The sequence below is a fragment of the Plecotus auritus genome, assembly GCF_963455305.1.
Source record: "Plecotus auritus genome assembly, chromosome: 12".
Classification (NCBI taxonomy): Eukaryota; Metazoa; Chordata; class Mammalia; order Chiroptera; family Vespertilionidae; genus Plecotus; species Plecotus auritus.
Window position 1 is genome coordinate 31188138 of NC_137778.1, and position 14060 is coordinate 31202197.

Below are 14060 nucleotides of genomic sequence, written 5' to 3' on the forward strand. Positions count from 1 at the left end.
TTATTAAATCACTATGCTAAGCTCAAAGTCAGACAAATGCTCCACTTTTCCCTCTTCTTTATCCTTTATCTGTCCTATCCCTAGAGATGCTCTTGGGTGAACATCTACTTATTACAGTCTTTGAAGAAGCATCTTTTTTCATCTTTGAGACAGTGTCCACAAATTTTCCTGGTACTTCCCAAATTGCTGAGGCATTGTAAATTCTTTTCTTCATACCATATTTTCAGACCACCAAGTCAGGAGCGGTGACAGCTGTAGTAAGCCTCATGAGCTCTTTGGTCTGCAGCCACTACTTAATGGAAAGGGCTATTTCGGACCTTCGGTGCAGGGCAGTTACAAATGTCAAAGGCAGACCTTTCCCATCCTCCCAGGCTCCCGTCCCACTCCGCTGTCTTCAGCCCACCTTCCTGTCCTGCCCCTGCCTCCTTGTAGATGAGTGAATGCTGATGGGGTGTGACTGGGGAGCACTGACCTAAAATACCTTCCTGGCCCCTTTGGCTGGCGTTTCATCATCTGCTTTGAACTCTGAGGTCTGAGCAAAGGGGCTTCCTGCTCCAAGTCCATGACTATAAATATGCCTCTTGGATGGACTGTCACCAACAGTCCCTAGATAAAACACCCCTCCTGGGAGGGGAACATTAACCTGTTATCTTCCCGGCTCTTTAGGACACAGGCCCAAAACATCAGCATTGATGTTTCTATCGCTCTCTCTCTCTCTCTCTCCCTTCCTCTCTGAAATCAATAAAAATATATTTTAAATTTTTTTAAATCAACCAATGAACGCATAAATAGTGGAATAACAAATCTCTTTCCCTCTCAAATTAATCAAAAAGAAAATACTTTTTTTAGTAGACCCCAAATGCACAATGGCTCATGAGTAAATGGCAAATAAACATTTTTAAGTGATGGTGGCCACACTGACCTGGCAGGGGAGATACATTGATCACGAAAGTGGTTTCCCAGGGTGCGGCTTATCCATTGCACTCTGCATGTGCTGACCCCTGCGATTTCCCCAAATGTGGGAAACTCCACAGCATAATTCGTGGTAGTGGGGGGCTGCGTTCATTCGCTCCCCTAAAAATAAATAAATAAATAAATAAATAAATAAATAGTAGTGACCATTTATCACCTATTCTATATCAGCCATTATATGTATGTATTATTTGTTTAAATAAATAATTTAAAATAAAATATTAAACAAATGTTTTATACTATTTATTTTTAAACACAACACAGGTAACACTTGTGGTTAAAAATTCAAAAACATACCATTTTAAAAGTGAAGCCAAAATCGGTTTGGCTCAGTGGATAGAGCGTCCGCCTGCGGACTGAGGGGTCCCAGGTTCGATTCCGGTCAAGGGCATGTACCTTGGTTGCGGGCACATCCCCAGTAGGGGGTGTGCAGGAGGCAGCTGAATCGATGTTCCTCTCTCATCGATGTTTCTAACTCTCTATCCCTCTTCCTTCCTCTCTGTAAAAAATCAATAAAATATATTTAAAAATTTTTTTTTTCTTAAAAAAAAAGTGAAAACCTGTTTTTTTCCTCCCCAACCCTGCACCCCATCATCTCATGTGTCGCTGCATATTCTGACTTTGGGGTACATTATTCCGAATATGAATCGATATAGACACATTTCCAAGTCTATCATACATATCAGACCAGCCCCATTTCACAGATGAGGAAACTGCCGTACAGAGTGACTGGAGTAAGTACAGGAGCTGGGATGAAAATCCACATCGTGACTCCCAAATCAGCGCATTCCTCCCGCACCGCCCGCGAGTAAAATGTTATGGGTGAAGAAACCGAGCTCACAGAGGTCCCTGAGCCCTCGGAACGGCTTGGGGCCCGACTCAGCCTGGGAGGTGCCGGGCTAGCACGGGAGGCTGGTGGGGGGAGAGGGCCTTGACGCACGCGGGTCTGGGGGCGCGCGGGGCCACCCCGCCCGGGTGCACAGCCCCGTCTGGGGCCCGGGCTCGCCCACGCTGCTCGGGGACAGGCGCCATCCAGCTCCTTGGCGCCGCGCTCGCAGCGCCCCCTCGGAGTCCCGAGTCCCGGGCGGCCCCGCGCAGGGCCCCAGGGACAGTGCCAGGGGCGACGGCTGCCTTCAAACCGGCTGGGACCACCCGTGTTTCCACCCCTGGAGCCGTCGGCGGGCTACCCCGAGTGGGTGGCCTTGGCGAACAGGGGTTGGGGGTGGGCCGCCCCACGCGGGGGCCGCCAAGGGGCGCGGGCTGGGCGCGTGGCGGGCGTGGCGGGGGCGTGGCGGGGGGCGGAGCCGCGGCCGGAGGCGGCAGAGTCCGGAGCTGGGCTCAGGGGCCGCCGTGGCCGCCGCGGAGCCTGGCAGCCTCCAGAGAGCGCCCGGGCGCAGAGGGGTTAACGGGCCGCCGGGGCCGCGCAGAGCAGGTACAGACCTTCCCTGGGATCCCCGGCCCCGGCGCCCTCCGTCCCCGGTCCCGTTAGGCCACCCGCCCCGCGCGCCCGCGCAGCCCCCGCTCCCTGCGCCCCGCGGATGCGTTCTAACCACGACCCTGACCCCAGCTCTCATAGCCTCGCAAGATCCTCCAGTCCCTGAGGTCGAATTCCTGGGGAGGGGGCTCTGATCCCGTGGGACTCTGTCCCGGTCACCCTGAAGAAGAACCAGCCAGAATTCCTGCTAAGTCACATAGTAAAATTGGAAAACATACTCAGGACGTCCTCGCACGCGCCAGCGCCTCCCGCCCTCCCCTGGAGGATGGTGTGCCCCCCCCTCCCCGTCGCGCCTAGAGTTGGGGGACAGGGGCGCTGGGAGGGATGCAAGTGGGTGCCAGCACAGCCTGATGACTGGAAGGAAGACACCTGTAGGGGCGGTTCTCCAGGACCCAGGAATGGAGGGCACACTGAGGACCCAGGAGTTCTACCCAGGGTAGGGGCTCCGTGCCAGCCTGATCATGCTGCCCAGCCCTCTCCCCCAAGCACCCCCTCTTCCCAGAGGTGGGTGGCTCTGGGGGTAGAAGGGTCAGTTAGCCCTGCCCAGGTCTCTCTCCTCTTTGATCTTCACTGGCCAGTGTGGAGGTGTGGCCAGGAGGAGCCCAGGTTTATCCAGACCAGTGTCCAGCCTGGCACCAGAGTACCACTTCTGACCTCTCCTTTCCTCACCCTGGGCAGTGAGAGACCCACCAGATGCGGGACATGGAAAGGGATAAAAAGCACATGTGTGTCCTGTTTCTGCAGTGGAGGGGCCGTAGGCCCCCTGCCCAGCTGTGCAGGGGGGCTGGGGTGGGACTTTTCCAGAGAGGGAGCCAGGCCTGGCGAGGGCCCCAGGAGCTCACGTCACCCCCACCCTCCACCCCTCACTTCTCCAGGGAACTGCCAAAGCCAAACCCAGCTCAGGACAGGATTATGTGTGCTGGGTAGATCCATGGGAGAGACGACAAGACACAGAGCTGGGGTAGCAGAGAGAAGCAGAGTCAGAGAAGGAGAGGAAAGGGGACCCCCAAACAGAGAAGGGATGGACGGTGACCATCACCCTCATCTCTCCTTCCCCTTCAACCTCAAGTAACTGCGTCAGGCAGAGTGGAAGGTTTGGGTGGAACTTTGGCCCTTCTCTGGAACCACCACCTCCCGCCCCCTCCATCAGGGTGGAGTTACTGACCTCAGTGGTCAGCCCAGCCAACAGCAACCCCCTCCCCAGCCCCAAGCAGCTGGGGTGACCCTGCAGGTCAGGCTCAACCATTGTGATCCTACCCTCAAATTCCCAAGCCCTGGGGTCTTGGGGAGGGAGTGGGCTGAATGTTGCTATCCCCAAGCACATTCCTGCCCTTCCCGCTGTCATTCCCCGGCCCCTGAGCTGGCCCACCTCGGCACTGGCTCCTTGGACTCCTTTCCCGGGTGCCTTTCAGATCCAACAGAAACATTTTTTTTTTTTCCTGGAAAGCATAACTAAGAGTGGGATGAAGAGTGGGGGTGGGAAGGGCTGGTACTGAACAGGAAGGGGCTGGAGGGCCATGGGGGAGCCATAGGAACGTCAGGCTTTGAGTCCCAGGAGGGTTCCAAGCGCCACTTTCCTGATTGATCAAAGCTAGACTTCGGGACGGACTCCTGGGCTTCAGAATGGCAGGCCTGTGACTGGGGAGTGACGGCAGCTATAGCTGCATCTTTCCTTCCCTGGTTCCCCCAGCCCATCCCTGTCACCCCTGAAATAAGCTCTCATTGAACAGTGCTGGACACTGGCCCCTAAAGGGAGGTTGAATGGAAATGGGAAATTACCTGCTTCTCTAGAGACTGAGTCATCAGCCCACTTAGTTGATTCCACTTAGTTTAAGGCAGGCAGACATGTGCCCAAGTGTTTCAGAAGCAGCTTAGCTAAGAAGAGAAAGGACTGGGAGGCAAGTTGGAAACAGAAAGCCCAAGGGCTTTTTGTCAGCTCCTCAAGGGGGCGTCTGGCATGTCCTCATCCGAGCCTCCCTCCTCCCGCAGGACCTCCAGGAGGGCAGGAGGGGGAGCCAGAGGAAGACCATCTTAAGAAAGATGCATGGGCCTGAGCTGGCCTAGGAACAGTTCCTAGCTGGGACGGGGGAGGAGCTAAGAAGTTCCTACGGGGCTGGGGGAGGAGGCTGAGTCTGAGCCCTCCACCCTCTGGCCTCAGCAGCTGGACAAGGGCGCATGCCTTCTCACGCTCACCCTTAGGATCATAAAGGGATGGGCCAGTCTTCCCCCCCCACCCACATCCTCACTTCGAGATGACCTTCTGCAGAGTCATCCCTCTCAACCCCAAGCTTTCTGGAGTAACCACCAGGCTTCTGCCCCTGCAGAGAGCACCCCCTCTGCATCCAGATGACTGAGTAGTGTGTTTACTTCCGGTCCCCTCCTCCTTTGCCCCATCAAGGAGGAGTGATGGAGAAGTGGGCAGGCAGGTAAGAAGGGGAGGGGTCCCCGGGTGGAGGAATGGCTCGGTCCCTGGAAGTGAGGGAAAGGAGAAGACTGGGAGGGGCGGGGGGAAGTGATGAAGTGATGAGTAACTTCTGCTTTCTGAGAAATCTGCATCAGGATGTGGGGAGCCTGCTGGGGGTGAGGGGCAGTGTCGAAAGACCAACTCCGGCTTCCATCTGATGTCCTCACTCCGCCTTTGGTTTGTAGGCCCCCATTTGGTCTGATGCTACTTCTGACCCTCCCTCAGCTCTGCCTGGATCAGGAGGTGAGCCAGGGACCAGAGGCTGTGATCCTTGTCGCTCCCCTGACCTCCCACCCGCTTCTCCAGGTCATGCCTTCATTTTCCAAAGCCTCTGATGAACCCGGCCCCTTCTACCCCTGGCCTCCCAGCTCCCTAGCTCCTTGCCAAATAACACCTCTGCTATTGAATGTAACTTTGGGCTGGTAACAGCCTCCCTGAGCCTTGAGCATTGGACTAGAGCCTCTGTATGGTTCCCTCTAAAATCATGCTAATGTTGTTTGACCTTTTTTGTCTACATAGGTGTTGTCTGGACACGCTCTTCAAACACCCCCTGAGGAAGGCCAGGGCCCTGATGGCATCTGGGGTCCTTGGCACCAGTGGGCCCCTTGCTCCCAGCCATGTGGGGTGGGGGTGCAACACAGGAGCCGGACTTGTCAGCTCCCTACAGCTCAACTCCACCAGGGCCCACCCTTCCCATCCCGGCCCCCAAGAAATCCAGAAATCTTGCTCCCCCGAAGTCAGGGCCCCAGACCCCAAACTCCCCAAGAAACTCTCCCCCTGTACAGGCCACAGCCTCGAGGAAGAGGTGGCCCACTTCGAGGTCCTGCTTCCCAGTTAGGGAGAGAGGAGGCCCAGGAGATTCCAGGAGCCAGGAGGTGAGGGGTGGGGCTTTGAGGGAAAGGGTGGGCCTTAGGCAAGGGCTGGGGCTTGGAATAAAGGAACCGGGGAGGAAGGACAAAGGGCTGGAGCGGTGCTTATCTCTGGTGCCAGGAAGTAGAGGGGGCAGGGGAGGCAGGGTAACAGACGACCAGAGCCCTGACCCTATGTCTGCAACACCTTCTCAGGTCCCGGGTTCGAGACCCCATCAAGCCAGGAATGTTTGGTTACGGGAGAGTGCCTTTTGCTTTGCCACTCCATCGGAACCGCAGGCACCGCCAGAGGCCACGCAGATCTGAGCTCTCCCAGACCTCAAAGCTTCTCCCATCCCTGACTCCAGGAGCAGAGCCATCCTCTGCAAACCACACCCCTCAAACTCAGTTCCCTCCTATGCAACCATCTGCTCACACCCTGTTCCCCCCTGCAGAATCCCCAGGCCCTGAGGCTGCTCGGACAGAGGTGCCTTTGAGAACCAGGCCCCCTCCCAGGGCTCAGGCCTCTGGCAAAGAGCCCCCCTCGTTTACCCCCTCCCCAGGAGAAAGTGTCTCCTTCCATGTATCCCCTAAGCCAAGAATGCCAAGTTCCCAGGGTTGGGCCAGTCCCCAGGTGGCAGAGAGACACCCTGATCCTTTCCTTTCTGTCCCTCGGGGCTGGGGCCAAGGCCAACAGAGCAGGGAGCACTGGAGATCTGGGGGGAATCGCCACAGGTCCCCCGCAGAGTCTGCCCCTCGCTACCCGGATGGCTGGTTGCCTCTGCTAAGGGCTGGCCCCCACTCCAGCTCCCAGTGGAGCCTCTTTGCTCCCAGTAGCCCCATCCCAAGATGTTCTGGGGAGAGTGAGCAGCTGAGAGCCTGCAGCCAAGCGGTGAGTTCTTCCTTAGACCCACACCCCCTCCATTACTGCTTCCCTGACCCTGCATCTGGGTCCTCAGCTTGTCAGATCTGGACCTGAGGGAGAGGGGCCTTCCATTTGACCTCCTCAGGGTAAGGGCCTTGGAGCCCCTCCATAGACCCGACTTCCCCCCTACTCCCCAAACCCAGCCCTGACCCACACCCCCATTTTCCTCCCCAGCTTTGACTCCTCTGTATCCCCCCACCTCAGCCCTGCCCCCCCGAGCATCCAGACCCCCGGGCCCTGCAATGTGCAGCCTTTGACTCCCAGGAGTTCATGGGCCAGCTGTACCAGTGGGAACCCTTCACAGAAGGTGAGGTCTTCACCCCCTCCCTGGACAGGGAAGGGGGGGACAGGAGAGGGCTTAAGGCTGGGGGATGATCGGGCAAGTGACACTTAGCCCCTCTTTTCTCCTCTGTGGGTCCTCATGTTTCTACTGTGTCCTGTTTTCTTTCTGTTCCCTGGGGCTGCGTGAAGGAACAGCTCGGGCCGGAAAGGGGGAGGGTCTCAGACGGGGTCAGATTGAGGGGTGGTCGGTAGAGGGGTCAGGCTGGGAGAGGATGAGTCAGGAGGTGCCCGCTGGCTGGTTTCCTCTGGGAAGAAGGCATCCCAGGAGGTGAAGTAGACACAGTGGGCGGGGTCCTGTCCAGGAGTGACAGCAGGGTGGGCGTGTGCCAGGATCCTGGGTGGGGTTATATCACTAGCTCCCAAGTCACCATCCGCTTGATTTGGGGCCTGTCACCTTGATACCGAGATAGCCCCTCATGAGCTCTGAGCTCACATAATCAAGGGTTTCAAGTATCTCTCCTCTTTCACCATCCCGGTCTCAGTGACCTAAATTGACCTAACCCAACTTCTAAGTGACCCTCAAACGAACTTTCCAGAGCACAGAACTGTCATTGTTCCCTTCATCCACAGTGACCTAGGCAACCTCCAGATGTCCAATAGCTAATAGAAGCCAAGCTTCTGTCAGGACCCTGGGGCCTTTCCCAGTCAACCTTCCGCCAGGGACGCCAGCTGACCACCCACCCTCCTACCCTGTCTCTTAGTTCAGGGATCCCAACGCTGTGAACTGAACTGCCGTCCCCGTGGCTTCCGCTTCTATGTCCGTCACACTGAAAAGGTCCAGGACGGGACCCTGTGTCAGCCAGGAGCCCTAGACATGTGTGTGGCTGGACGCTGTTTGGTGAGGAAGGGTGGGGTGCATGTGCGCGCGCACAGTCTCCTCATTTATCATCACAACAACCACACAGCAGCCTGGGGTGGAGGAGGATTGCTCTCACCTGCCAAGCTGGGCTCGCAGAGCCAGGAGGTGGACTGCAAGACGGCTCCCCTCAGGCACCTCGGGGCTTCCCTGAGGCTGCTGGGGCTGGTAGAGAAACACATTCTCGCTTGTGGTGCAAAGATCAAGGTGCATGGAGGGCGGAATGGTCCCAGGAGCGCCAGGCTGAGGTGTGAGGTGGTGTCTGGCTTCGAGTGGCCCTGCCTCACTCCGCTTTTCTCCAGAGCCCTGGCTGTGATGGGATCCTCGGCTCTGGCAGGCGTCCAGATGGCTGTGGAGTCTGTGGGGGTGATGATTCTACCTGTCACCTTGTCTCGGGGAACCTCACCGACCGCGGGGGCCCTCTGGGTTATCAGAAGATCCTGCGGATTCCGGCTGGAGCCTCCCGGCTCCAGATTGCCCAACTCCGGCCCAGCTCCAACTACCTTGGTGAGCTCTCTGGGCTCCCTGGTCTCTTGGCTCTGCCCCCCACACCCCCGTGCAGCCTAGCAAGCAAGCCTCAAGGGGAGGAGGAGGAAGCCGAGAGCAGGGGGCGCTGGGGCTCTGAATGGTTAGGAAGCAGTGGGACAGGAGGACAGTGACTCACCTCCTGCGTCCTGGTCGCCCCTCCAGCACTTCGAGGCCCTGGGGGCCGGTCCATCATCAATGGAAACTGGGCTGTGGATCCCCCGGGGTCCTACGCGGCCGGTGGGACTGTCTTCCAGTATAACCGTCCTCCTCGGGAGGAGGGTGCAGGGGAGAGCCTGTCTGCCGAAGGCCCCACCACCCAGCCCGTGGATGTCTATGTGAGCTCGGGGCCTGGGGAAGCAGCACTGCCGGGGAGGGGGGCAGGGCTTTCCCTCTGGGGGCGAAGATGGGGGGAAGGCGAGTGGTATGGGACCCTTGCCACCCCAAACATTCATTATCTTCTCTTTTTCTCCCCAGATGATCTTTCAGGAGGAAAACGCAGGTGTTTTCTATCAGTACGTCATCTCTTCGCCGCCTCCGAGCCTTGAGAGCCCCGCTGCAGAGCCCCGCGTGCCCCAGCTCCAGCCTGGTGAGATGCTGGTCCCGAGACCTGGAGGGAGGGGGAGGGGGAAAGGGAAGCTCCCCTGTAGTGGGAGCATCTGCTTTGCCTACACGACTCTCCCTGCACAGAGATTTTAAGGATAGAGCCCCCACCTGCTTCAGCGCCCCGCCCCACCCGGACCCCCGGCACCCTCCAGCGTCAGGTGCGGATCCCCCAGATGCCTGCCCCACCCCACCCCAGGACACCCCTGGGGTCTCCCACCGGATTCTGGAAACGAGTGGGACACTCGGAGTGCTCAGCATCCTGTGGAAAAGGTGAGACTCACACACCAGCTTGGATTCCTGGCTCCCTCAGCCCATGTCCCCAGCTAGACACTCCTGATTGCATACCCTAGATCCCTCGCCTGGGGGCCACACCTCGCCGACTCTGTGCCAAACCCGGGACCCCACTGACACTGGAGCCGTCCCACCCCCCTGGCTTCCCTCTCATCCCTCCAGGCATTTGGAGCCCCATCTTCCTCTGCATTTCTCGTGAGTCAGGAGAGGAACTGGATGAACGCAGCTGTGCTGTGGGCACCAGACCCCCAGTCTCTCTGGAACCCTGCCACGGCCCCCCGTGTCCTCCATAGTGAGTATGACCCACAGGGAGGGTCACAGTCCTGGGAACACAACAGTTGCTCCAGGCAAACACATCCTGGCGGCCCAGGCCTTACCTGGACCCTGCGGGCAAAATCTCCTGGCCACAGAGACAGTGTCCGATTAGCAAGGCTAATTCCATAGGCAGCAAGGAGATCCCAGCAGCCTGAGCCCCACAGGAGAACCCAGACTCCAATGCTAAACATGCCCACTCCCCTCTGAGGGTCCCCACCCCCCGCACATGCAGCCCCCACACATCTTCTCTTTTGCCACCTGTGGCTCTGTCTCTTCCCCGCCCTGTGCATAACCACAGCTGGGAGGCTGGTGAGTGGACGTCCTGCAGCCGCTCCTGTGGCCCTGGCACCCAGCACCGCCAGCTACGCTGCCGGCAGGAGTTTGGGGGGGGTGGCTCCTCAGTGCCTCCCGAGCGCTGTGCACATCTCCCCCGGCCCAACATCACCCAACCCTGCCAGCTGCGCCTCTGTGGCCATTGGGAGGTTCGTTCCCCCTGGAGCCAGGTGAGTGGGACCAGACAAGCAGGCTTTCTGAGGGGGGGATCTTAAGGGAGTGGGCCCCAGTGAGCTAGAGCAGTGGTTTTCCAACTTATTTTTAATCAGCAGAAATGTTTTACAAACAAGATCTCTCATGGAACCCCAATCTATAAGTCAGATAAGAGGCTGAATCTGCCGGAACCGGTTTGGCTCAGTGGATAGAGCATCGGCCTGCGGACTGAAGGGTCCCAGGTTCGATTCCGGTCAAGGGCATGTACCTTGGTTGCGGGCACATCCCCAGTGGGGGGCGTGCAGGAGGCAGCTGATCGATGTTTCTCTCTCATCGATGTTTCTAGCTCTCTATCCCTCTCCCTTCCTCTCTGTGAAATATCAATAAAATATATTTAAAAAAAAAAAAAAAAAAAAAGAGGCTGAATCTGGGATTGGGCCCAGAGTCCCATGCTCACCCCACAAAGTCATGTACCGGTTGAGCCAGGAATCAAAGGCAGATCCTTGTTCAAAAGCCACAGAGCTACATATGTAATACTTTCAACAATAAAGAATGTAATTAAAAAAAAAAAAAGCCACAGAGCTGGAGGCTGGTGAGGAAGCCAGGCCCAGCTCCTTGGATCCCCTCATTCCCTCAGTGTTCTGTGCGCTGTGGGCGCGGCCAGAGGAGCCGGCAGGTTCGCTGTGTCGGAAACAATGGTGATGAAGTGAGCGAACGGGAGTGCGCGTCAGGACCCCCGCGGCCCCCCAGCAAAGAGGCCTGTGACATGGGGCCCTGTACTATGGCCTGGTTCCACAGCGACTGGAGCTCCAAGGTGGGCCCCACACCCAGCACAACCTATTAGAGACTTCCCAAAACAGTTCAATAAGCATTTACTGCCTGGCCAGTGTGGCTCAGTGGTTGAGCATTGACCTATGAACCAGGAGGTCATGGTTCAATTCCCAGTCAGGGCACATGCCTGGGTTTGGGGCTCAGTCCCCAGTAGGGTGTGTGCAGGAGGCAGCCGATCAATGATTATCATTATCATCATTGATGTTTCTCTCTCCCTCTTCCTTCCTCTCTGAAATCAATTATATATATATAATATATATATATATATATATATATATTATATATATATATATGTGTGTGTGTGTGTGTGTGTGTATATATATATATATATATATATACATATATATATATATATATATATAAAATAAACATTTACTGAGCAAGCACCTACTATGTGCCAGACACTGCTGATGCTGGGAACATGGAGATAAGTGAGAAATATTTCCACTATGAACAAAACTCCCTTTTCTGGCTGGTACCCTTGGGACATTCCCTAACTCCCAGGATCTGGATCAAGGACACATCAATCCTCTCAGCCCCTACCTCTTCCCCTCTTCATCACTAGCATCCCCCCTCACACAACCCCCTCTGCTCTGCTTCTCAACAGTGCTCAGCCGAGTGTGGGACTGGCATCCAGCGGCGTTCTGTGGTCTGCCTCGGGAGTGGGGAGGCCCGTGGGGCGGGCCAGGAGGAAGCAGGCGTGGGAACCAGTGAGCAGAGCTGTGCCCTGGGAAGCCGCCCCCCAGACATGCGTGCCTGCAGCTTGGGCCCCTGTGAGATGACATGGTGCTGGTACACGGGGCCCTGGGCTGAGGTGAGCTGGAAGCCTGGGAGTGGGTGCCTGTCGGTGGGTTCCCTGTGGGCGGTTGGGAGTGATCCCTGTTCTCCCTTCCCCTTGTACACCCAATGCTTCCTCTCCATCAGTGCTCCTCAGACTGTGGCTCAGGCACACAGCGTAGAGATGTCATCTGTGTGTCCAAACTGGGGACTGAGTTCAACGTGACTTCTCCTAGCAACTGTTCCCACCTGCCCAGGCCCCCTGCCCTGCAGCCCTGTCAGGGGCAGGACTGCCAGGACCGATGGTTTTCTACACCCTGGAGTCCGGTGAGTGCCTGGCCCCCGTGCACTGCTCAGTGTGGGAAGGGGAGGCTCCTCTCACTAAACCCGGCATCTGTGCCCAGGACAAGGCCAGCTGCAGTTTAACACTGTCCTATTTCCTGTTCACCTGAAAAGCAGGTGGGCCCTCTCCATGTGGGATGTCATAATGTTCCAGGACAGTCTCGCTCCCACCCTCCTTTCAGAGGAGGAGGAGGCCTGGGGTTCAGGAGGAGCCTGGGGCACAGCAAAGGTTTGATTTGGTAGCTGGGGTCTCCCCAGTGTTCTCGCTCCTGCCAGGGTGGTGTGCAGACAAGGGAGGTCCAGTGCCTGACTGCCAACCAGACTCTCAGCATACGCTGCCCGGTTCATCTGCGGCCCTCCAGGAAACGGCCCTGTAACAGCCAACCCTGCAGCCAGCGCCCTGGTAAATGCCCCCTCTCCCCACCTCCCAGTAGAATGGAGTTAGCTGAGGTGTGGGTGGAAGTGAGAAAGGACCAGCGGAGAGGGATGGATCTTGTGCCCACTGGCCTCTTTTCCCAGATGACCAATGCAAGGACAGCTCTCCACATTGCCCCCTGGTGGTCCAGGCCCGGCTCTGCGTCTACCCCTACTACACAGCCACCTGTTGCCGCTCTTGTGCCCATGCCCTGGAGCGGTCTCCCCCGGAGCCCGCCTGAAATGGGTCCAGGAGAACCTCTCCTCATGGTTTCTCATGCCACCATCAGTCACCCACCAATCGGCTCGCTTTGCACCCTCTGGCTCTCCACTTTGTCCTAGTCTCACCAGGGATGTCCCCCAGGGTGGTTGAAGGAGGCAAGATGACTGACAGTGACTATCAGACGTGTGGTTGGGTCTGTGTGGTGGTGGTGATGGTGTATGTGCACGTATGTCCCCAAATGTGTATCCGGACCTGCATGGGCGTGTGTACACTCACAAGTGTGTGTCACTTCTCACAAAGAAGTTAGACTGTGAAGGAAGGGGGAGGGGATGATGGCGGTTTCCCTGAGACTTTTCTAGGCTGAGAGGAAAGCACGTTTGCAGCTCCTTAGTGATCTGAGCTGCTTAGTGACTGCCCGCCCACAATCAATTCCAACTTTGTGCCCTAAACCTCAGTTCTCATGGTCAGGCCTCACCTTTCTAAACCACCCTTTTGTCCTCAGACCCCTCCTTCCCTTACCTAGTCTCTCTATCCCACCCCTCATAGTTAATTAGCTAGGGGTGGGGGTCAGCCACTCCCAAGCTTGTCTTATCCCAGGAAAAGTGACTAACTTCCCAGAACCAGGACCAGCTGGGCAGAGGATGGAAAGAGAAAGGTTAGAATAAGGCAACCTAGCCCCTGCTCCTGCTTCCCACCTCCTGAAATGCCCCCCACCCCAGAACTAATTTATTTTTTATTAAAGAAGATTATGACAAATGAGAAACAGGCTCTTTATTGTCTTCATGGAAACCCAGCCCTACGGGCCACCTACACAGGCAGTGTCCGGTCAGACTGAAGGGTGAGAAGAGGAAACAGCACTCAGCGGTGTGTGTGGGACGGGAAGAGCCCAGGTGGAGAGAATCTGGGCCCAGAAAGGCTAATGTGTGAGCCCCAATCACCGGAGATCAGAAGCCTGGGTCCCAGGGCTAGGATCCTGGCCAGCCACAGCCCCTGCAGATTGGTCATTGGCCACTAGAGGTCATCACTTCTCCCAGTTTAGGTATGGAGTTGGGAGCTTGGGTCTGTGGTGAGTTTCTTGGTAGGCTGGGCCTTTCTGTAGTCTTGGAATCTAATAGCACCACTTTCAGTTGGGGACTGAGCTGAGATGGCAACCAGCTTTTCAAGGGTCTTTTTTCCTGTTCTCTCTTTTTGGCCCTGTCTTCCAGCCTCCCCCATCCTTTCTGCTATTACCCATTTCCCTATTAAGCCGTTTATTGCTTTTCATAGGGTGTGTATGGGGGGGGGTGATTTCCGTGGGCCCTTCTCCCCACTTCCCTCAGCAGAAATAAATGGCTGGAGGAGGTGGAGC

At 56.8% G+C, this 14060-nt stretch overlaps 1 protein-coding gene across 2 annotated transcripts; it reads left to right on the forward strand.

The window, feature by feature from the left end:
* The first annotated feature begins 2284 nt into the window (after positions 1 to 2284).
* ADAMTSL4 (ADAMTS like 4) lies at positions 2285 to 13475 on the forward strand. 2 transcript variants are annotated; one of them, XM_080648611.1, is made up of 18 exons: positions 2285 to 2404; positions 4792 to 4893; positions 5117 to 5174; positions 5451 to 5806; positions 5996 to 6671; positions 6909 to 7011; positions 7748 to 7884; positions 8205 to 8409; positions 8593 to 8765; positions 8905 to 9016; positions 9118 to 9303; positions 9487 to 9616; positions 9938 to 10142; positions 10763 to 10939; positions 11564 to 11770; positions 11881 to 12060; positions 12319 to 12478; positions 12595 to 13475. In XM_080648611.1, exons 2-18 carry the CDS (start codon positions 4874 to 4876, stop codon positions 12729 to 12731), a joined length of 3222 nt encoding a protein of 1073 aa, XP_080504737.1. In that variant the 5' UTR covers positions 2285 to 2404; positions 4792 to 4873; the 3' UTR covers positions 12732 to 13475. The 2 variants fall into 2 exon arrangements, with proteins under 2 accessions (XP_080504737.1, XP_080504738.1); XM_080648612.1 differs by having other exon boundaries at positions 12334 to 12478.
* The last annotated feature ends 585 nt before the right edge of the window (positions 13476 to 14060 follow it).